The following is a 23,516-nucleotide window of genomic DNA, read 5'->3' as shown; positions in this document are numbered from 1 at the left end:
TGGCGCAAAGTATGAGTGAGTAACAGTAGACTCCTTTATAGCACTTCCTGTCATCCTTCAAAATCCTTAAAGCCCTACACACTCTCACTTCCTCACTTTCAAATGGTTCAAACTGCAACCCTATGAATCTCTCCCCCCTCCATTTCCAAAACCCCAACCTTCTCCTCTGCCCTAACCCTTTCAATTCCATGGCATTCTCCTCCGCGCTCCGCGTCCTCCGCCTCTCCCCATCCCACCCTCGTCTCCTCTCCCCATTCCAACATCGTCTCATATCTGCCGGCGCCTTGCGCCGTCCTGCGGCGGCGGCCAGGGCCGTTAGGCGCAGCGACGGGAATGGCAGTGTGACGGCCACAACGGATAGCGGTAACGGTAGTGAGGGAAGGGTCGTGCCCACGGAACTTCACAAAGAGGCCAAGGAGGCTTACATGGCGTATGCCATGTCGGTGCTTCTCGGTCGGGCCTTGCCGGATGTTCGCGACGGCTTGAAGCCCGTGCACCGAAGGATTCTGTTAGTTCTCCGTTTTATGTTTTCCTTTTTTTGCATATTTTTAATGTTTTCATTGTCTTCATCGAAGCTTTGTGGTTTAGGGTCTGTTTTGACCAAGAAGAAGAAAAAGGAAATTAGCTTCTCGCCAAGTTAAAATTTTGTTCTTAAAAAGCTTATCAAGCTTCTCCAATAATTTATTTATTTATTTATTTTTATTTTTTATTTATTTTGTGCATGTAAACTAATTTTAGTTTGAGAAATTATTTTTTCATATCTTTCTCTTCTAGTAGTTCTTATATTGTCGGAAATTTGAAATTAGTTCATTTGAGCTTTTACTTGTTCGTTTTTTTCTCTTGTTTTATGAATTAAGGGGGAAAATTCAGAATTTATTCTTTTTTGGGTTTCGGTGTTTTTCTTTTGAAGCGTTTGTAGTTTACTAGTCGAGGGTTACTGGAGAATTTGAAGTTTGCTCATTTAATGTTTTGCTTGTTTTATTTTTCTCTTAATTTACAAAATAAAGCGGGAATTTCAAAATTTATTTATTTTTGGCTTTGAGTCTTTTAGTTGAAGCGTGTTTGTGGGTTTATACTCGAAGGATACTGAATAATTTGAAATAATTTCATTTGAGGTCTTTCTTGTTTAATTTATTATATTCAAACTAGCCCGTATAAAAGTAAAAATATAGATATTTTTCAATAAATTGATGTGTCCATCGGTTCAAGTGTCTGATTTGGCTAGAGGTAATAACTTACATATAAATTTTTAATTGGACATGTTTGCGTCGGGGTCGGAAACATGTTTGACTGACATTGGTGATACTTCGTACTTCAAAATTTTACGAGTTTTCTTTTACTCTTTAAACTTCCAAATTTTCTTTCCCTCACCTTATGTATGAGAACATTGCTGTAACTAGTTATTTTAATAACAACGGATGAAAAAACAGAAGATATTTAGTTTTTTATTGTGGGGGAAGAGACTGACTTAGAGTGCATTTCTGCCTGTATTCCTCGTGTCTCTGGTGAATTGTGTTTGGAATTCGGTATTAAATTTGTCACTTGCATTAGTCTGTCACTGTTTGACTTTTGGCATGTGGGAGCTTATTATTCTTTTACCATGAGTAATTCTATTGTGGGAATTATTGTTTCACAATATTAATGCAGTTCAAGATTTTTAATACTTAATTGAAACAGGTCTTTGTCATTTGTAGTGAATTTTCTCAATCATAACATCTTTGTGCTTTTCCTTCATGAATTGTATTTGTTTTAAATGTTGCATTGATTCACGTTTAGTTTAAGCCCATCATCACTTCTTTTCATTATGTGAAGTTTTTGAGATGGTCACTTATAGTTTCAAATGTAGCGTTAACAAAGTCTAGGTTGTATTCCAAATTGTCTAATTGTACTCTTCTGTCTTCACTAGCCACTTTTAATATTAATTTTCTGAATTATGGCAGTTAAATTGGAATAAGAAATAAAAATTCTAATGATGCTTATCTGAACTCACTTTATTAAATCGAGTGAAATCTAGGAAATGTAATCCAAAGTCATTAAGGCTGATCTTGAATACACATATTTGGGAGTGTGAATCATCCCACTATTCTAATATTGAGTTGTTGCATTTTGACAATTGTAGTTGAGATTTGATTTCAATGTAATCTACTATTTTGAATTCAGATTTGCAATGCACGAGCTTGGCCTCTCATCCAAAAAACCGTTCAAGAAGTGTGCGAGAGTTGTTGGAGAGGTGAATATGTAGCCCTTGATGTTAAATTCTTAATGTTGTTGAATGATTTAATATGTTTGTCTCGAAGCAGTTTGGGACTACTCATCAAATTATTATCCATTGCTATTTTCTTTTTGTTTGTTGTGGTGCTATATGATGCTGTTATTGTAGGTATTGGGAAAATTCCACCCTCATGGAGACACTGCTGTATATGATTCCTTGGTTCGAATGGCCCAGGTATACATTTGCCTTTCACTTTCCATGTTATTTGAGCTTCATACTTAATATATTGTTGCGTATGGCCTAGTTGTGTAGAAAAGACATTTCAATAATTAAGTATGTTATAGTCTATTATTGTTATAATCATTAATTTGAGCATTTTTTTTTGTTTGTTAAAAAATAAAAAAAGGTGATTTTAATATAAATTGTTAAATCTAAAGTGTTGAGATTGTTTAAAAGTGTTGAGAATTGGAGAAACCAAGAAGGCATATGATGAATTCCATATGTTAAGACCACTAAGGAGTATTTGATTTCTATGGAAGGAAACAATTATAAAATTTTCAGTTACCATATTTTTGGCTAATAACGTAAATATAGAATTAATCTAATTAATGCTAATCTCATCAATTGATTCTTATCTCATCAGTTACTATGTGTATAGGATTCTACAAGATTATAAACAAAAAGAACTTCATTTTTATATAAAATTACAGTAAAGGGTATGCATTATGGAGTTATTTGTAAAACTTAGTTTTGTACTTAAAAGATAAATTTTGAAGATACAATGAGAAAACCAAAGATAAAGAGAAATACTGGCAACATACTCTCCCACATTCTCTTTTGAACACATCCTATACTAATGGCCGAAATTTATTGGAAAGCATTTAATTTTTACCATTTAACGACTCTCCTAATTTTGTAGTTTCTAATAACTTCTAAGGAATAGTGAAGTGTGTGTTAGAGAGTGTATTGCCGGCACTTTGCATGTGATAAAAACCCTTGTTCTACAGAAAAAGTTTTTTTTTTTAATAATATAATTTTTTTGGTACACGTTACATTGATAATTTTTCCTAACATCAGATTTTTTAGAAGTTATCTGCAAAATCAGTTTCTTCCCCTGAAATAGGTCCATCTGAACATGCTTTTATATTCTGGGCCGTTGAATGTTTTTTGTGGTATCATCGAAGGTGTTCAATGACTGATAACTTATGGTAATTAAGTATTTTTCCCTTTGAAAAGTTCTCTTTAGAAAGTTGCAAAAAAGAAAATATTTTCCCTATATTGGCAATACCTGTTTCTTTAGAAACTATTTTATTTGGATGAAATTTGTTTTTAACCCATGTAAATTTGATGAAAAATGGTTTATTCCTCCTTTTTTCATTATTTATGGTTTGTGTAAATTTGAGTCCACCATGATGATGCCGAAATCCACCATCAGCAACCTTATAGAGATGTCGTTGCGACAGTACGTGAAGGAAAGATGAAGACGGTGTAGGATGATGAGGACTTTGAATCCCTAACACATCAGCATCTTAAGTGTACATGTGTGCACCATGATGTTAGGGAAAACTTAACAGAGAGGGCTTAATTGACTTAATTTTACAAATATATGCACCAAATTTTGATGGTTTGAAAAACGAGGATCCACTTGAGATTCACCAACAAATATGAGGACCAACAGAGGATTTAAACCAAAAAATATTGATTAAATAGTACTTGGCCCCCAATAATGTAAAAAAAAACATACTAACATTCAATCACAAACCACCATGCATGATACATTTGTTGACCTTTATAATAACTATCTTAAAAGTCAATACAAATGTCCAATGTTTTTTAATGTTTGTGCATTGATAGTGTAGATAGGTTTTATGCTTATTTGAAATCATCGTTGAAGTTAATTTTAAGATAGCTGTTGTTAAAGTGATAATCATACCATGCATGATAATTTGTGATTGGTAGAGGATGTAAAACTTCTTTATACTATTAGTGTATGGACTATTTTCTCTAAGTATAGCACTGCACTATATGATCATTGCCCTCCTTCCGTTCAAAACCTTATATTTGATCTAGTTTGGAAATTTATAGGGCTGGTTCATATTAATCAATTTGCTTCAGATACTCTATCAGTTGAGGAATACTAGTGAAAGACTTTCAAATTTCATAGCTATCAACTACAAAATCTAAAGCCACAAATAGTGTTTTTATTTTGATTAAATTTGTGGTGATCTTTTTATTGTGTATCACTGATTAAAGGTCTTGCCCTTATGAATGAGTGCAACTTTTAATAGTTATTATTTAGGTTTAATTAGTAATTTGGTCCTTATATATAGACCTTTTATTTGTTTTGGTCCTTATATTTGTTTTTGACTCAATTGAGTCTTTATTTTTGTAAAAAGAATCTGAGTAATTTTCTACCTTGGAACCTCTTTGATTTTGACACGTGGAACCTTCCAAGTAGGGGATCCAAATTTTTACACGTGATTGACCCATATGACATGTGGCACGACATTAACGTTAATCTAACTAAAGGGGTCACATTGAGTCTTTTCTACAAAAGTTGGTACTCAATTGAGTATTTTTTAAAAAATAGCTACTCAATTGCATACAAAAAATATTGGGATCAAAATGAATTAAAGACCTAAACATAAGGATCAAATTACTAATTAAGTCTTATTTATTATTCCTCTGGAGTGTGAGATGGATTAGACCCTATGGTTTGGGTTTTTCTTGTATGATTACGACCATAACTTTTTTGAGATTGTAGTTAATTTTTATGGAAGTTATTGTTGCTAAATGTTGGTTCCATGGAGGAATGGCATGTCAAAGTTTTGCCCAATTTAGACAATTTGTTAAGAGGTCCACTATGGCAGATGCCATAAGCTGCAATGGCTTGGTTGGGTGGCAGATATTTGACTCTCTGCCATTATTGATTACAGTTGATTACATTTCCATTGCATCAGATGCTCAATTGAAGACTTGATAGCTATTTACTAAAATATGTCTCTAAAATGTTTGTTTAGGTGCAATAGTTTAATTATTATAAATAAGTGCTATATCCTTGTTATTTTAATTTTCTTTGATAATGTTGAATAAGGAAGTAATTTTCCTGAGACTGTCATGGTATTTTAGCATTACAAGCTTTCTTGATCGGCCTACCTATCTGTATATGTATTTCCACTAAATGGGAAATGATGAAGTTCCTTTCACTAAAGTGCTATTTTCCATTTGTCCCTTTTGAAGGAACCATAGAAATTATTATTTTACGTAGTTTATTTTGGGATTTAATGGCCAGTTGTTAGTTTGAAGTGTTGTATTCCATTTTAAAGTCTTTATATACTCTCTTTTCCTGTTGTCATAATGTATATGCTTTTCAATTTCTTTCAGGATTTTTCCTTACGCAGCCCTTTGATCCAAGGTCATGGAAATTTTGGGTCAATTGATGCTGATCCGCCTGCTGCCATGCGTTATACAGAGTGCAGACTGGATGTAGGTTCTAACATCTGATTTAGTATTTTTAATCTAAACTGTCCAATTAGATCGCACTTGCTTTTATATCAGAAAGTGTCCATGCAATGTATATGTTTTTATCTTTAGTAAAAATTTGATGTCATTTTGGGTTCATATAAAGAGAAGGAATCATTTGCATCAGAAAAAGATGAATGATTTAGTTTATGTGATGGATAACTTGAAGTTGAAAGTAGACAAATTAAAAAAACTGCTACTCTTCCATTTGATGACATTGAATGAGATGATGAATGGGTAACTGAAGAGGCAGTTGATATTGTTGAGATGGAGCAAGCTGAAGGTGAAAATGATGGTGAAAATGTTCACTTAGATGGAGCAACAATAGACTCTTAATCTTGATAACATAACATTTGGGAACATTACAACACTTTCATGAGGGGAAGAGTTGGATGAAGATGATGATGGAGATGATATGGCCATTATTAGAGATTAGACATAGACATTTTTGACATTTCAATTTTTGTTTTACAATATTTCTATGAACTTATTTATTTGATGTTATATAATTTTGTGGATTTATTTGAATCAGGATGTTATTTATATAATTTTTTTTTTCATTTTACGTAAACTCTCCAGTTTGATAATTTTGGTTTTATCTCTACCTGATGTGAGATTTGGATTCTTCTCAATACACCACTCATGTCAAGCATTATTCAGCAAGGTATATGGATAATGACATGGTAGGTGAAAGTTGTTAGTGAATCTAGGATAAAATCTGATACCATGTTACATTTCATAAGAGAAAAGGAGAAGAGACTTTTTGGGAGAAAAGTATGATATCATTAGTTATTTTGACTCTGTTACATCAATGAGCTTTATAGCTACTCTTAGAGTGCTGAGGGAAAAGTATATAGTTTTATAGCTTCATACTAGAAATCTGGCTTGTAAACTGAGGGTTGTTACCATTTATATTCTCTTTTAAGACATTATCTCTAACAGATATAAGATTTGGATTCTTCCCAGTGTACTACTCATATCAAGCATTATTCGGTGTGGTATATGGATAATAATATGGCAGGTGTCCATTGTTAATGAATATATGATAACATTTGATACCATGTTAACACAGTTCATACAAGAAAAGGAGAAGAGAATTTCTTAGAGTATCATTAATTATTTTGAATCTTTTACATCAATGAGCTTTACAGCTACTCTTAGATAGCTGAGAGAAGAAGTATAAAGCTTTGTAGCTTTATACCAGAAATCTGGTTTGTAATATACACTTCTTTTAGGCTTTATCTCTAGCAGACGTCTAGCAGACGTGAGATTTGGATTCTTCCCATCACACCAATCATGTCAAGCATTATTTGGTATTGTATATGGGTAATAACATGGCAGGTAACCAGTGTTAATGAATCTAGGATAACATCTATACCATGTTACAGTTCCTAAGAGAAAAGAAGAAATTTTTTTAGAGAAAAGTTTGAAATCATTTATTATTTTGAATCTGTTACATCAGTGAGCTATATAGCTACTCTTAGAGTACTGAGCAAGCACCTGAAAGCAGTTAGTGACAGCTGTGTCTATTGGTAGCTGTCACAGCCGACTTCCAACTACCCACTCTAGCAACTAAGTGACAGCAGCCATAAGTAACTCCTAGCTACCCACACTAAGGACAAATGGAAGCTATTTACAATATATCACTTAGAAGAGCCTTGTGTTCAACAAAACCCAATAACATGTACTCATCGTTGGTACATTTCTATGGGGGCAGTTTAAAGTGCTCTGTGAATACTAATTTAGTTATTAATTAAATTTGGGGTTAAGATATCAGTATGATGTTTGATTTGATCTTAGCATGTTGGTTTTTTTTCTTTTTTTCGTTTTTTTCTTCCTTGTTTGTTGAATTGATTTGACAAATTGGAAGATATTTCAAAGGATGTTACTTTGTTTTTGTTCTGAATTTGCAGGATCTGACTGAAGCATTGCTGCTGGCAGATCTAGAGCAAGATACAGTTTGTCACTGCTGTACTTTGCACTGTGATTTCTGTTTTTTCTTAATTAATTTAACATCCCTAATTGAAGTGCATTTTATGTCCTTATATTCCTGATTGCAGGTTGATTTTGTTCCAAATTTTGATAATTCCCAAAAAGAACCATCACTTCTACCAGCTCGTCTTCCAACTTTATTGTTGAATGGTTCTTCTGGCATTGCGGTGATTTTGGGTTTCCTTTCAAATACTTGAAACATATGTGTTTTCTTGACAAATCACACATCTACTCATGTGGATCTGTCCATCTTTTATCTTCATCAGGTTGGCATGGCAACTAATATTCCTCCTCATAATCTTGGGGAAGTTGTAGATGTCCTGCGTGTGTTGATCCATAATCCAGAAGCTACTGTGAGTGCTAACTCTCTCTCTCTCTCTCTCTCTCTCTCTCTCTCTCTCTCTCTTAAATGGAATCTCTTAAGACAGGAAATAAAAAGGTTGTTCAACAGAACAGTGAGCTCAGTCCCAAGGGATTGATAATTTAAGAACAGAAGTGTGACTGACTCTAAACTGTTTATTACGCAACCCAAATATGTGAGTTAGCCTCTGAATTTGCAGCAACCATTACTATTAATCTTCTCTGGTACTGCTGTCCAGACAAGAGTCATCAATCCCTGAACGAGCTTTAGTGTTGCAAATAAATTTACCAATGATGAACTGTGAGGGGGCTAGGAAACATCTACGAGGATAGTTTTTCCAAAATACTCCAAAAATGATAAATCATTTTCACTGTGTCCCAGCAAATCTTGCATTGTTGAAGGGGAGAAAATGTAAAGGGGGATTTTAGCTCCCTCATTCCCCTCCCTTCTAATGCATTGTTTGTTATAGGTTAGGTTATTCACTATTCATGGGTTCTGCAGGGATTGATTTGAGATTTCTGAGAATTATGTATATTTGATTTTGGGTGATTTGTGATGAGTTGTAGGGAAAATTTTGAAAGAGAAAATGGAGCATGAAATGAGGAGAAAGTGATAGATATGTGTGGATTGGTTGAGAAATTACTAACTCTTGTATCTAATATTCTATTTTTAATATAATTCTATTTGTTGTATTTTTCTTTAATTTTTTATAATTATTATTGACCATTAATACATTATTTTTTCGAATAAATAAATTTTTGTAAGATATTCTTTTTTATTTTTCTTTCCTCAACTAAGTTTTTTAACCAGAAAATGTTTATATTTTTAAAAATACACCCAATGACAATTTTCACATTATACTAAAAATACCCTGCAAACCTTCATTAATTGAATCAAATGAATCACCCATATCAAGAAACTTTCTCTCAAATGTACTACCATCTTTCCATGAAACCAGTCCACCTTGATGTTCATTCTCTTTCTATCTAAATAACTCCAAATCAACCCAAAACCAAAGAACATAAATTTTGTCCTAAACTGGTAAGTTTTAAAGATTCCCTCCCTTGTCCTTCAGTTTGAACTAAACACAATGCATGAGTATACTTGCATCAAAGGTATTTGCCTATTGTTTTTTTCTTACACTGAAGTGGTCATTGTCAGTCAAATCTTTTACAAAATGTTCATAAATTTTTTCCCTGAAATTGGTTTGAAACATGCATGCGAAAAATAGTGGAACTCAACTTTTTTGAGTCACCTTTTTTGTGTAAGCTGTTACAAGATTTCAGTATCATTTGCGAGTACATCAGTGCAAGACAATTGACACTTGAGAGAGCAGAAATAGCACAGGACTTTTGAGGGGCCTTGTATCTCTCCTTCCAATTCCTCACGTGAACATTCCGTCTTCATATACTTTGTCCATAATATCCTCCTGGGATTCTAATACAATACGCAGATGCAGTTCAAAGTTAATAAGTACTAATTTTCTCAAAACAGTGGAGGAATTTCTGTGTTTTGTGATTTTAATATTCAACTCCCTTCCTCCTTGTTTAATGTCAATGCTGGATTGATTTTGGTGTATTGTAGTTGCAAGAATTGCTTGAATACATGCCTGGACCTGATTTTCCAACAGGAGGGCTGATTATGGGAAATCTTGGGTAAGTGTAACTTTTTCACTAATTTTTTCCATTGTTCACTGGCCATTTTACACCTTGTGTATACTACTGAAAACATTGACGATGACAGTTTAGTTTTGAATTGTTTACTCGCAGAGAAAAGCTACCAACAAACTTTCTAATCAGCTAAAAGTTTGTTGGAAATCTCAAGAGATGTGGGTCCTACCCCATAGTTAATGAATCTCACTCATGATTTTATAGTTTTATATAATTTTAGCCAATAAGAGTAGAGTGTATTATATATTTTGTTGCTAGCTTTCCTCTTTACTTTTTTGTGGCAACATCAATCCACATGGGGTATGTTTCGGTAATGGTATAAAGATTGTTGATATAATTCATAAACAGTTTATCTGCTCCTTCATTGCATGGACTTTTTAAATTAAGAATTGTTGATTACATAGTAGAATATGAGAATTTAGGATATTAAAAATGATGCCACTTTGAATTTGAATCTTTATAACCCGTATTACCATGTTTTTAATCATTCTTTTTGGCTTCAAACATTTATAACTAGATATATCATTAGTTAGTTTTATCAGTTTTTCCTATGATCCTGGTTTTCAAACTTGTGAGTTAACTCGTTAACTTGGACGAGTTTACATTCCTAGACAAGGCTTTCGAGTTAACTCGAAAGAAAACATGTTTTCCAACTAAAATCGGTAGAATCGGGTGTGGAATCGTTAGAATTGTGTGAAATCACAAGTTAACAAAGTTTTTGCGAGCTTGAAAGGGGGATAAAATAAGCAAAAAGAGGGTCATTTTTTAGGGGGAAACATGACCTGAATAGGGCTTTGATGTTAAGACCCTTCGTTTTTATGAGTTGTTACATCGCTGTCTTTGGCCATCACATTACATGTTGTCGTCTGTTCTCCCTCTCGCCCTTGTGTCTCTCTCTGTAGCCATTGCACTCCACTTTGCGGGTCATCTCGCCATCGTCCTTTGTTGCATCATTGTATGTGACTTTCACGCTTGTCGTTGGCCACCATTTTGCTGTGGTCATGATTCCTTCGTTGGTCGCCCAATCTCAATTTCGCTCCTGTGTGTGCACTGTTTGTTTGTGTAAGCGAAATTTTTTTTTGCTATTTGTTTGTCCCTTTTACACGTGTTTTGTTTTGTTTTTTTCTTTAAATTTTACGGACGGTTTTTAATTTCTAAGCCGCTTTGCACTTTGTAGTGAAAATGTAGACCATTTTTTTTTCTGGAAATGCATCAAATTCAGTGGATACTAATCGAAGTGCATTCTCATGTGTTAAAAGTGGAAGTAAAAATGGTTCAAGAAATCGGTTAGATATTGGATGGAAACACGTGTTAGATATTAGGGGCAATGGTAGAAAAGTTAAATATAACTATTGGTCAGATTGTGAGTGGGAGCATATTTAGATCAAACATGATCTTGTTGGAACGAGGGAGGATTGTGAACCTTATGCTTTTGTTTGGGAAGAAGTGAAAAATTTGATGATAAAAGTAGTTGTAGAAGCTAAGGATGCTTCGTTAAAGAGAAAAAAGTTAAATATCATTGAAGACCATGAAGAGAGTCAAAGTGTTGAAGGAGGACATAGGGTCTTTAGTTTTAAAAGATAACAAAAAGTTGCCACTACAAGTAAGAATAAAAAATAATTTGCAAATTGTTGAATTTCATTTTGGTAGAGGATTTTTTGGAATGGTAGATGCAAAGGAATGCATGAAAGCATTAAATCATGGTGAATGGTGGGAGATGTTTGGGATGGAACTCTAGAGTTGAAGAGATTTGCTATTCAAATTCTAAGCTTGACTTGTAGATTTTGGGATGTGAGCGTAATTAGAGCTCAATTGAAATGGTATTTTAAATGGTTTATAATTTATAATTTTCTTTATTAGATATTTTTTTGAAATTTGATATTTAATTTTAGGTTCATACAAAGAGAAGGAATTGTTTGCATTAGAAAAAGATGAATGATTTAGTTTATGTGATGTATAACTTGAAGTTGAAAAGTTGACATATTCGAAAAAATGTTGGTCTTCCATTTGATGACATTGAATTAGATGATGAATGAATATCTGTAGAGGCAGATTATATTGAGATTGAGCAAGCTGATGCTGAAAATGTTCACTTAGATGGAACAACAACAGATCTAGCTTTAGATGCTCTTGATCTTGGTAACATAACTTTTGGTGCCAATGAGGATGCACAACTTTCATGAGGGGAAGAGCTGGATGAAGATGATGTTGCCATTAGAGGATTAGTGGACATAGACATTTGAATTTTTGTTTTACATTTTTATGAACTTATTTATTTCGTTATATAATTTGTGGACTTATTTCTATTAGGATGTTATTCATATAATTCTTTTTTCATGTAAAGTAAACTCTTACGAGTTTACTGAGTCTCGTGAGTTTACGTAAACTCTCGAGTTTAATAATATTGGTTTTGATACATTTTTTTTCTTCTCTTTTACTTTGTATTCGTTTTTGCATTTGTTGTACTATGTGATTTTTGGTTTGATATATTCTCTTTATTCATAAGGATCTTAGAGGCATATCGAACTGGTCGAGGACGTGTTGTTATCAGAGGTAAAACTGATATTGAATTACTTGACTCTAAGACTAAACGGACTGCAATAATCATAAAAGAGGTGATGTTCTAGATTATACAAGATTATACTAGATTTGACATTAGAAAATTTGTTATATTTGCTTTGTTTTCTGTGGAAAATTGAATACTGATTCTATTTTATGATTGGAGTAGATTCCTTACCAGACCAACAAAGCAAGTTTAGTTGAGAAGATTGCTGAACTTGTAGAAAACAAGGTATTACCGTGTTGTAGAAAAAGGTTTTCTCAAAATACTGTAACGTCAATACACTTTTATCTTCTTGAAGTTGCATGGTTGTATACTTTTGTGATAGTTAATGATATATTGAGAGGTGGAGGAGTGGGGATTATGGGGTGTTTGGAAACTTCTTTAGGAGTAGACATTTGGATGGTGTTAGGTTAGTTTTTTAATTTAAAAGTTTTGAAAATTTTACGGTCCTTATGAACAATATATCCTCTGTTTTTGTCATTGTCTCATTCTCCCTTAAGATCTATAGTGGTGGTTCTTGGATACTATGACATTTCTAAGTAGCATTAATGATTCTAGTGTTGAAGATGCATAGTATATTTTTGAATTTAAATAAATATGAAAACAGGTTATATAAAAACTGTTTTAAACAGTTCAAATAAACTGATGTTTGCTCTTTCATTTATTGAAATAAGGATCACATAAGAAACTTTTCCCTAAAAGAGGGACCAAAATGTGGTGAAAATTTTTGAGGGACTAAAAGTGAACATTTTCCTATTTGTAAGGACTAGAAATAGAGTCAACCCATTTGAAAAATTGTATTTTATTGATTCTATTGAGAAAAAGTGATAGATTTTTTCTGAATGTATTTTCCACCCACAATCCTGTGAATTACAAGAGTGTTACAAGTATTGTGAATGTCATAATTTACATCTGAAGAGTGTAGGGTGTCACAACTTCCCAAGATGCATTGAACTCATCAGTCTAAATATCTAGTCCATTTGCTGAAATACATATTTAAGAAACTCTTATCTCCCAGCATGATTGTATTTTTGACAATTTCTTTGATTTCTGCTGCTATACCGTCATTTGGAGTTTTTAATGAAGTTATGGTTTTATTTTCTTATGTAATATGTTTGAAAAGTGATTCTGTTGGTGATAATGACTTACCTGTGGGAACAGGATTTGGTTGGTTGAATATTATAATGTTTTACGTTGAATCATTCATGTGTATACACACACGTACACACACGCACAATTGGACAAGCAGATAGCTTGTAAGTTGTTTCTCATACTTATATCTTGTGAATTGTATGCAAGCATTTGTTACCTTGAGCTCAGGTTTGATTTTTGGTTTTATGTTTCCACTTATGATGTATTTTTTTATTCGAAGTTAATCTTTTGTTTAACTTGCATACTGCATCTATTATGCGTATTCTGTAATCTAATTTTGTTTTTTATTATTTAACAGAGTCTAGATGGTATAAGTGATATTCGGGATGAGAGTGATCGATCTGGAATGCGTATAGTCATTGAGGTACAATACATAAATATGGCTCTACTCCTCTGTTATCTTACTGAATATGCACATACAGAAACAGAGAAAAATAAGAAAAGGAGAAGAGACTGTTGGGTGGGTCAATATAACAAATCTCTGTCACTGTGCAGCTGAAGCGGGGATCAGATCCATCAATTGTTTTGAATAATCTTTATCGCTTAACATCTCTGCAATCTACGTTTAGCTGTAATATGGTGGGGTAAGTTGTTTGTGGTTTACACTATTACACATGTTTTTAGATGGTGAATATACTGTTCTGAAATGCTCTGGTCAATGATACTCCGTCGTGGTGACACTTATGAAGCTTTGACGGATCTCTATAAGATTTTATTGGGATAGATAAATATATTTTACAAATATTTTGGTCTTCTTGGATCTCCTTGGAGGCCTGTGAATCTTACTGGTACATAACTTGTTTAATTTTTGGTTTGGATATTTGTTGGTCCAAATTTGTTAGAGGTCAAAGAGAGAGAAGTAATATAATTTTTTTGAAGATTATTGAATTGAGAAGAGTTACATTGTGACAGAAAACAGTATTTATACAAAGGGAAACCTAAATAGCTTGTAACTGATCAAGCAACTAACTACTAAAGCTTAACAAGAAGGAACTTAAACTACCTTGGGACAGCTATCACTTTGACAGCCATACCTCCTCTCTCCAAGCTCAAGCTGGGGTAATCAGTTGAAGCAGCATGCCTGTGAACTTGCACAGAAGATGCAGGAACTGTATTCAAGATAAGGGCTTGGTTTTCTGCAATGATCACATTATGTCTTTTCCTCTATGATCTTGCCAAGTATTTTGCATAATCCTCCTCTTTGATTCTTCCCTTCTAACCTTAGTAATGGAAAATACACATAAATATGGTAAATGTAAGATATTGTTATATATTGTGACTAACAATATCTAACATTATCTCACAATATCTAACACTAACTTTTTATATTTTTATAAGACAATCTATACTTACATGACAATATCAATTTTTCGATAGTGTTAATACACAATTGATAAGCGTCCCACTCAGTGGAATATTTAAGCGCTTGGTTCTTTCTGTTCAATGTGTAGCTTTTGAGAGTGAGTTTCTCGAGTGCTTATGAATTGGTAATTGAGCTGGTTGTCAGTTTTTTGAAAAGAATTAATGATGAAGGATTCTGACTGGTGGAGAGTTTTGACCTGCAAGAGAGTTGAGTGAAGTGTTATATAGTGAAAGCCGCTGAGACACCAACTCTTAGTCTGTGATTGGAAATTGGGTATTATCTGGTGCCTATGTTCGACATGGAGTTGTATGGAATGCTTGGTGGAGTATGTAAGTGTTTGGTTCTCCCTCAATAGCTAGTTTGCTTTTGAGGGTGAACTATCGAAATGCTTGAGTGTTAATAAAAATTTATATTTGTGTGAAAACATTGATCTAAAATTAGAGAGGGTGTGAGTGTCATTTGTCTTGATTTCATAGGATGTGAATGCAATTTTTCCCAATAGATATTTTGTTTGCATTGTTGCAAATATTTAAAACTCCGTTTTATTATTATATGATTTAGTCAAGGATTGAAGGTTGTGGAACTAATTAAATTTAGTATCGTCTCTTATAATTATTTGTCTTCATCATGCTAAAAAAGAGTATGGATGTTAAGAGACTCGCCAACATAAAAAACATGAAATGTGGGCATAGCAGCCAGCAGTTTGGCAAGGGATGCAGGAGGGGAGAAGTGGGAAAATAGCTATAGAAAGAGAAGAATGTAAGGAAGGAGAGAATGAGTGAGTTGGAAAAACTTTGTGGAACAGAGAATTGATACAGTGAGACGACTAGGTCTTCAAAACCTTGGACCATACATTTGATATTTTTGTTAATACTTCATAATATTTTTTTAATGATGTTGGTATCTCATCGTTGGAGCATAGGGCACTCTAATATTCATTAACATCAATATTAGCAAAGATATATTTGGCAAATGCATATGGTTGGTTCTTGTTCTATAATCTGAATTCAATTAATTTTTGGTCATCTTATTGTTTTGTTCTTTCTTATGTTGCTTCTCTAATTCATTTTTTACTCTTTGTAAGCTACATGTCTTAATTTGAATGTTCTTTATTGATTGATTTCCTTGAAGCATTCTAAATGGACAACCTAAACAAATGGGGCTGAAGGAATTACTCCAGGTAAGTCCTTACTGGCCCAAGAACTCTATGGTGTTCTTTGCATCTCTTGAAATGTTCTTTTGAAAGAAGTTCTTGATTTCTATCAAGCATAATATTGGTTTTCTTGTTAAGAACTTGTTGATATTCTTCAATAAATTTCTTGTCCCTACGAAACACAAACCTATATCCATGTACTGATTCAGAAATGTGTTAGACTAGTATGTTTGACCCAAAAAAGAACAACTAATACGCCTTTAACTTTTAAATAAAAATAGATTCATTGTTACTACATTACTATTAAATCCACAAACGGACTATGAAATTTTTAAATTGAATCTCATCTTGTTCCTTTTATTATTATTAATGTCCCTTTTTGAACCCATAATATTTTTTTAATTGAATATAATATCAATGTTTTATTGCTTTCGGAACTGCATGAGATGTGATTCTAACAAGAATCACAGCCTGATTTGTGGGTGAAACCAAATTCTGGTCTTACTCCAAACTGGTTCCATTGCTTGACCCGGTTTAGGAAAACCCTAACGTGGTTTCTTTTACTGGGTGAATTGAGCAGGAAGAGATGCATACTACTTTGTGCTTTTCACTCCAAGTAGTTCGTCCTCTTCCTTACTACGATGGCCATGAATGGTTCCCTTTAGCAACAACATAAGATCTTCTATCAAAGCAAAGGCTACCTCTACTAAGCTCTAATGACTTTATTTTACATTTCGAACCTGTAATATTTTTTTTAATTGAATATAATTCCAATTTTAAAAATTAATATATTCATAATTCATGTCTTTTTGTCAAGTTTTGTCTATATAAAACTCTAGTCTTGATTTCCTACACGAATACGGACTGCCCAGTCTAACTTGTCATATTGGGAAATGTGTGATGACTGGTCTGTTAACTAACAAAAATGGAGGATTTGAGAACTGGTATGAATAGGTGAAACTGGCACATAACTGCCCAAAAGTAATTTGAACTAGCGTTTATATTTTTTATTCTTTCAATTTTTGAAATTCTTTTGAAATAATTTATAACTAAATAAAAAAACATTTGTAATGAAAATTACAAAATAGGTGTTGATTGTTTATTATTTAAAAACCATCAATTTTCTCGTTTTTATAATTTTTTATATCTTCATTTGTTATCATTTTATATTATATTGGTTAATCATTTTATTTAATTTTATAAAATTTAAATTTAATTATTATATGTTAGATTTGAACATTTATACATTTGATTGTTGTGATCTTGTAAAATGGTATTTTATTATAGATTTTAGGGATATAAATTAGCTTAACTCTACCTTTCAGGCATTCTTAGACTTCAGATGCTCTGTTGTTGAGAGACGTGCATTGTTTAAGTTATCACAAGCACGAGGGAGAAGACATATTGTTGAGGTACGTTACAGATACAACAAGATATATCTGTATATGCCTCTTTTAACATTTGCATCGAGTTTACATTCATACATGTCACAATGGTAGAGGTTGTATTATAAAGTATTTGTGGTTTAGTTACTGTCAATGCAATAGCTGTGAAAACTAGTTCAACAACAAAATTGTATTTAACCCCCCTGATGAAGCATGTTTTGTTTCTTATATTAGTTATGCTGATAGTGGTTACTGTAGTTAATAACAGGTCTACTTTATCACGACAAAGGGGAAGTGTCTAAGCTTGATTTTCATGAAAGTGTTACATTGCATACTCAACATTGTTAATGTACTTGTCATCTGTGCTATATGGTTATGTTCCTGCGAAAGCTATTGGAGCTGATAGAAACGCTGAAGACTAATCTGTCTCTTTAATTTTGATGTCTTCTCTCTCTAAGAAAAGCTCCCTCTCTTATATCAGAATACCCTTATATTTGTAGGTGTCGACCTCCGTTAATTTTGCACCACTTAGGGCAGTTATGCAGCCCATTAATCATCATAATAACTGTTTCCTTGATTTGCGGTGCTGACATAGGGAGTATTGTAAACTGACGAATGTGGGTAGTGGCAAGACAACCAACTGCTATCGTCCTAGTTGAACCAGGGATCCATAGCCCATCAACTGATGCTTATTAAACTGTCTATGACCGGTACATATCCTGTAACTTATTGACCTATATCTGATACACAGTCCACAGGCTCAAGCTTGCTATGACAAGAAAAGAGCTGAGGGGTAGTGGTCGCCCCATATCCGATATACAATATTTAATGCCCCTATTTAGGTCACAAGCTAGCATTACCTAGCTCGTGCATTTAATCATTAAGACGGAACATATTTGACTGTTTTGCTCGAATCTTGTTTCCAAATCAAACTGTTCTAGCTAGATCTGAAATAAGACTTAGGCCAGAAACATTCGTTGTGTGTATATCCTTTAGTGATAATGTAGAAGTTTATTTATAGAGGTAGAAGCAATTATTCTCCAGTCTTCGCTCTATTGATTAAGAATTGTGGGGTAGTGGAAATGTCATTAGGGTTTATTGTTCTAAGGGGATCCAAATCCCATATCTAAACCCAAATATTATCAACTTTTTGTACTTGTCTAAAGACATAGATTCACTATCTCGTCGGAGCAGTTTATATCCTTGATTGTTAATTTTTTTTTACTGGGTTTGTTATTCCATTCTTTGCACATGTGCAAAGCAACTGTTATGAAATGTGAACCCAACCATAGTTTTTTACAGAAGGATATTTAAATGTACACTTGTGGACTGAAACTTAAAGTTTAAGTTTAATTAGGAGATAACAAAAAAAGAGTGGTAAAGTTAGTTACACAGAAGGAGATAATATATCCTGTTCTGTTGTTTTTAATTTGTTACAGGTGCAAGGCCCTTACCTGCTTCTATTTCTATTAACTTACACTAATAGTACCATATACCTTGTTTATAGAAACTTCAATTTTTTGTTAAAATTTGAATGAAAGAAACAGAAAAATAGTGTGTGTGAGGCATAGACAATCACATTTCTAGTCCATTATTATTTTCTATTTGGGACTCTGTAACTAGCTTAGGAATTCTATAACTTGTTCAGTTATTGATAGCTATATCTATTTTAGTCAGCTTCCGAATTGTAGTTATACTCCTATATTAGGAGCACCTTTGTAAAGGTGACTTTTGTAATTTCTCTCACTGAATGAAATTGTTTGTTTATGTCGTGTCTAGAGTGTATATATTAAGTGTATTTAGATTCTTTATAAATAGAGTATGAAATTCAGTGGTTTTTGCTGTATATTTTAGCCAAAATAAAACCCTTTGTTACAAGAGATGCTATAGAAAAAAAATTGGATTTTGGAAAATTGTATGCTCTAGGATTGAATGAAATGATGAGACTAATTAGTGTAATTTACTTTCTTTTTTGGCTCTAATCTTATGTTTGCACAAATTCAGGGTATTCTTATTGGGTTTGGTAATCTGGATAAGGTGATATCCATAATTCGTGAAGCCTCGAGTAACTCAGCTGCAACTGTTGGTTTGCGCAATGGTAAACTCTTTTTTAAATTTAATTTTTTATTCTTTGTGATTATATTCCCTGGCATTATATGAAGAAGATGCTTATGATTTCCCATAGTTTGATACCCAGTTGGAAACTTTTCATTTTGAATCCCTATCTTCTGAACGTTGTTATTTAAATGAAATCCATGTAATCATTGCTTGAAATTCGGTATCTTCAGCCATCTAACGTGGGTAAGGAATATCCCTTTGCAGCATTTGGTCTCTCTGAGAAACAAGCTGAAGCTCTTTTGGACATAAGTCTAAGAAGATTGACCCTTCGTGAGGTTCTTATACTGAGTCCTATAACTACACTTGAATAACTGTTATGTTTCCTTAACAATATTCTATAAATAATTAAATACATATTTGATGACAGCACATGTAGTATTATAAGCTTTGTATGTTGCAGAGTGGAAACTTTGTGGCTGAAAGTAAATCTTTGATGGAACAAATTTCAAAGTTAGAGGAACTGTTGTCCAGCAGGAAAAATATATTGGAGGTATAGTTTCAGTTTAAATCTGTTTCACTTGCTGTTAGTGTACACCGTTAATAGTTGATTTGTATCTAATACTACGCTTGTATCATCTATAAGCCGGTATGGCAATGTGTGAATTTATATTATAGCTGATGAAAGGGCTACCTGATCTGTGGTAGTTAGCTGAGCATGACCATAATTTCATGCAGTTGTAATATCTGAAAAAACCTTCGTGGGGGTATGTCAAGAATGACAATGAAGCAGTAGTTGGTGGGTTGGTGCATTTGAAGTCTCTTTATGGTTTTGCTGGACAAATTGTATGGAAGTAGTGAGGATGGGGTATGTCAAGAATGACAATGAAGCAGTAGTTGGGTGTAATATTTTATTGCTAAAAACAGTACAATGACATGTATTATGAAACCTTAAAGTTTACATGCATAGATAGGTTTTTTGTTCATCATTAGAGATTTTTTGATACTAATATTTTTCTTTTTTGGGGCTGACCTGTGTGACCTCGATCTCCTCTTTTTAGCTTATAGAACAAGAAGCAATTGAACTGAAGAATAAGTTTGCCAATCCAAGACGTTCAATGTTGGAGGACACTGATAATGGTCAACTTGAGGACATTGATGTTATTCCAAATGAAGATATGTTATTGGTATGTGTCACTTTTCTTAAATTAATAGGTATTGTTTGGACTCTTTTAATTTTATTTTCTTTTACTTTCAGGCACTTAGTGAAAAAGGTTATCTCAAACGGATGAAGCCAAGCACTTTTAACCTACAAAATCGTGGAACAGTTGGAAAATCTGTAGGAAAACTAAGAGTGAATGACTCAATGTCTGATTTTATTGTTTGTCGTGCACATGATCATGTCCTATATTTCAGGTTATTTTTATAATCTTGAATCAAAATATGCAATAAAATTGTAGTTTATGTAACAAATACTTACAAATTATGATTAAATTAATGATTGGTATATAGTAATTTAATATGTCAAAGTTGCAATTCACTTAATTCTTTCAATTGGAGGCATTAATTAGCCAAGTAAGACTGATAAAGTATTCACATAATTAAGTTTGCTTTGAAAATATCTTTTAAAACACTAACATATAAAAAAAAAAATTCAAATTTGATAGGCTCACAGACCAGCCAGTTGGTCCACTTTTTAGCAGGGTCTGAACAGGCTTGATTGACCTATTTTGCCATGCTTTGAAATTTAGTGTGGCGTGTTTAATGCTAGGACTGTTGAATAAATCTCCTCTAATTGTTTAGTTTCAATAGATCTGTACGCCTAGAAACTCAGTCAGCCATGTACGGAAACTCTAATCCTTGACATATTGCTGGAATACATGTTTCATTTCATTGTTAAACCATCTGCAATGAGGTTTGCTGTCACAGTACACTTGAAATCTTCATTAATGGGTGAAATCCAATTTTCATCCATTCTATATTATTGGGGCTTTCAGCTTGTAATTTCCTCAACATTAGTATTGGACTTGGGAAGAGTGTCAAAGCATGTTTTGATATTTGTTAGCGCTAATTAAAAACAATGCATAGACATTATTTTTCATCATGATGTGTATGGAGCGTGTAGTTAGTTTTAATTTGGTGTTCACCTTTTTCTAGAGGATATTGCAGCTGATCTAGTTAATTTGAATGTCATGGCTTGTGAAAATTTTCAGTGATAAGGGAACAGTATACTCAGCTCGTGCATACAAAATTCCTGAATGTAGCCGAACTGCTGCTGGCACTCCTCTTGTTCATGTATCTCTTTGTCCTTTCTCTTTCTCTACTCATACTTATACTTGCTGGATAAATGGTAATAGAGATAATGTGAATGAGCTGTCTTCACTTAATCACTTAATATAATTGTTGAATGGATTGGTGACGAAATCAGTTAGAGATGGGTAGTACCACTCTGGTAACGTGTCAGAGAGGTGAAATACAATAATAAAGAAGAATTTTGTTGGCTACATCATGAATATTCTTATTTATAATGGAGAAGAAATACAATAATAAGGAACAAAAATCAATATCTAATAATAGAAAATATTTGACAAGATATTTCCCTATCAAATCATGTCATGATTTAATTAAAGTATTAAAGTCGTATCTCTAACGCAATAAAATCTTATGTCTAACAGTATTTACATTGTTAGATATTGTGTGTTTATGTTAATTAGGGAAATATAGTCCCTATGCTTATTATTTTATTTTTACATATTCATTTGTATTTGGGCTTAGCCCACATTCTTATTATTATAAATACATTACCCTATGTGTATGCAAAGACACAAGGGAGATTTCTCCTCATCTCTTTCACTATTTCATATGGTATCAGAGCCAGATTAAAGCCTATCCTAGCGAGTTCTAAGTGGGCATTTCTGTTTCTATTCTACTCGTTGTCGGGCCGTTATTGGACCACCCAATTTCTACTATCACGCATGAAATGTCTATACCTCGGCGTGAATGGGGTGTGTTGGAAGTCCCACATCGACTAGAGATAAGGCCAAATTATAATATATAAGTGAGGTGCAAACCTTACCTTACAAGCCGGTTTTCTGGAGTTGAGTTAGGATTAAAGCCCACTTTCTAATATGGTATCAGAGCTTAGGTTTCGATCTTCTCCAGCCTCTTCCATGGTCTCCGGTACTCATCACTGTCGCAACCGTCGCCGTAGCCGCCGTCGCCGTCACCGGAGTTCCAGAATCGACCGACGACCACTCCATCTGAATCGTCTTGGCCGGGCGACCACCGTGGTCCAAAGATCGCGGTGATCGGAGAACCCATGCGCCATCACCGGAGTTCGCAGATTCGCCGCTTCTCGCCGCGCGTGCTGGCGCGTTGCCGGAGCCCACCGCCGCCGACCAGCACCGCCGTGATCGCTTCCTCGCCCTCTTTCCAGATCTATGGTCGTTGCGTCAATCGGAGCACATTGGAATTTTAGGGTCTCTCCCTCTCCATGGCTGCCCAACGTAATGATCAGGGTCATTCTTGCCTAGACCTTCCTATTTCATCAAATAGCATAGACAACCTTGCACTCTTTCAGGAATTTCTCCGATGGTATGAGGACTGTCAGCGTCTGAGTTCCACTACATTTGCTTCTGTTACACTCACAGGTAGTCCTTTTGTTGGTCTGACTCACTCTCTTGGATCTTGGGTCCTTGACTTAGGCGTCACCGATCATATCATCGGTAACAAGTCCTCGTTTTCTTCCTTGTCCTATCCGGATAATTTACCCTCGGTAACAATGGCTGATGGGTCTAGAGTCTCATCTCATGGTATTGGTACTGTTCATATTTTTCCGTCCATATCGATTAATCATGTACTTTATGTCCCTGGGTCTCCTTTTAACTTATTGTCCGTAAGTCGTCTAAGTCATTCCCTTAATTGTGTTATTTCATTTACCAAAGATTCTGTTTGGTTGCAGGACCGGAGTTTGAAACACATGATTAGCACAGGATGTGAGTCTCATGGCCTATATTATCTCTGCCCTTCTCCACATGCTGGCGTAATCATGGAGTCACCTTCCCTTCTTCATGCTCAATTAGGTCATC

The 23,516-nt window shown here is 33.9% G+C and overlaps 1 protein-coding gene across 1 annotated transcript in view; it reads left to right on the top strand.

Annotated features, from left to right (window-relative positions):
- Window positions 1-23,516, top strand: part of LOC106777656 (DNA gyrase subunit A, chloroplastic/mitochondrial) — a 38,089-nt gene continuing 14,573 nt past the window's right edge. The window contains exons 1-20 of the mRNA XM_014665328.2: window positions 1-508; window positions 2,161-2,230; window positions 2,381-2,446; window positions 5,597-5,698; window positions 7,648-7,692; window positions 7,795-7,893; window positions 7,993-8,079; window positions 9,672-9,742; window positions 12,264-12,372; window positions 12,486-12,548; window positions 13,771-13,836; window positions 13,968-14,056; window positions 15,967-16,015; window positions 17,314-17,400; window positions 19,378-19,471; window positions 19,696-19,766; window positions 19,892-19,981; window positions 20,490-20,615; window positions 20,687-20,844; window positions 21,642-21,723. Of these exons, the coding sequence (XP_014520814.1) occupies window positions 123-508; window positions 2,161-2,230; window positions 2,381-2,446; window positions 5,597-5,698; window positions 7,648-7,692; window positions 7,795-7,893; window positions 7,993-8,079; window positions 9,672-9,742; window positions 12,264-12,372; window positions 12,486-12,548; window positions 13,771-13,836; window positions 13,968-14,056; window positions 15,967-16,015; window positions 17,314-17,400; window positions 19,378-19,471; window positions 19,696-19,766; window positions 19,892-19,981; window positions 20,490-20,615; window positions 20,687-20,844; window positions 21,642-21,723 (2,010 nt within the window). The 5' untranslated portion in view covers window positions 1-122. The remainder of the gene's footprint in view (window positions 509-2,160; window positions 2,231-2,380; window positions 2,447-5,596; window positions 5,699-7,647; window positions 7,693-7,794; window positions 7,894-7,992; window positions 8,080-9,671; window positions 9,743-12,263; window positions 12,373-12,485; window positions 12,549-13,770; window positions 13,837-13,967; window positions 14,057-15,966; window positions 16,016-17,313; window positions 17,401-19,377; window positions 19,472-19,695; window positions 19,767-19,891; window positions 19,982-20,489; window positions 20,616-20,686; window positions 20,845-21,641; window positions 21,724-23,516) is intronic.

Source organism: Vigna radiata, chromosome 11 (genome assembly GCF_000741045.1).
Source record: "Vigna radiata var. radiata cultivar VC1973A chromosome 11, Vradiata_ver6, whole genome shotgun sequence".
Lineage (NCBI taxonomy): Eukaryota > Viridiplantae > Streptophyta > Magnoliopsida > Fabales > Fabaceae > Vigna > Vigna radiata.
Note: the sequence above shows the minus strand (reverse complement) of the source record. Positions and strands in the feature narration are given on the sequence as shown.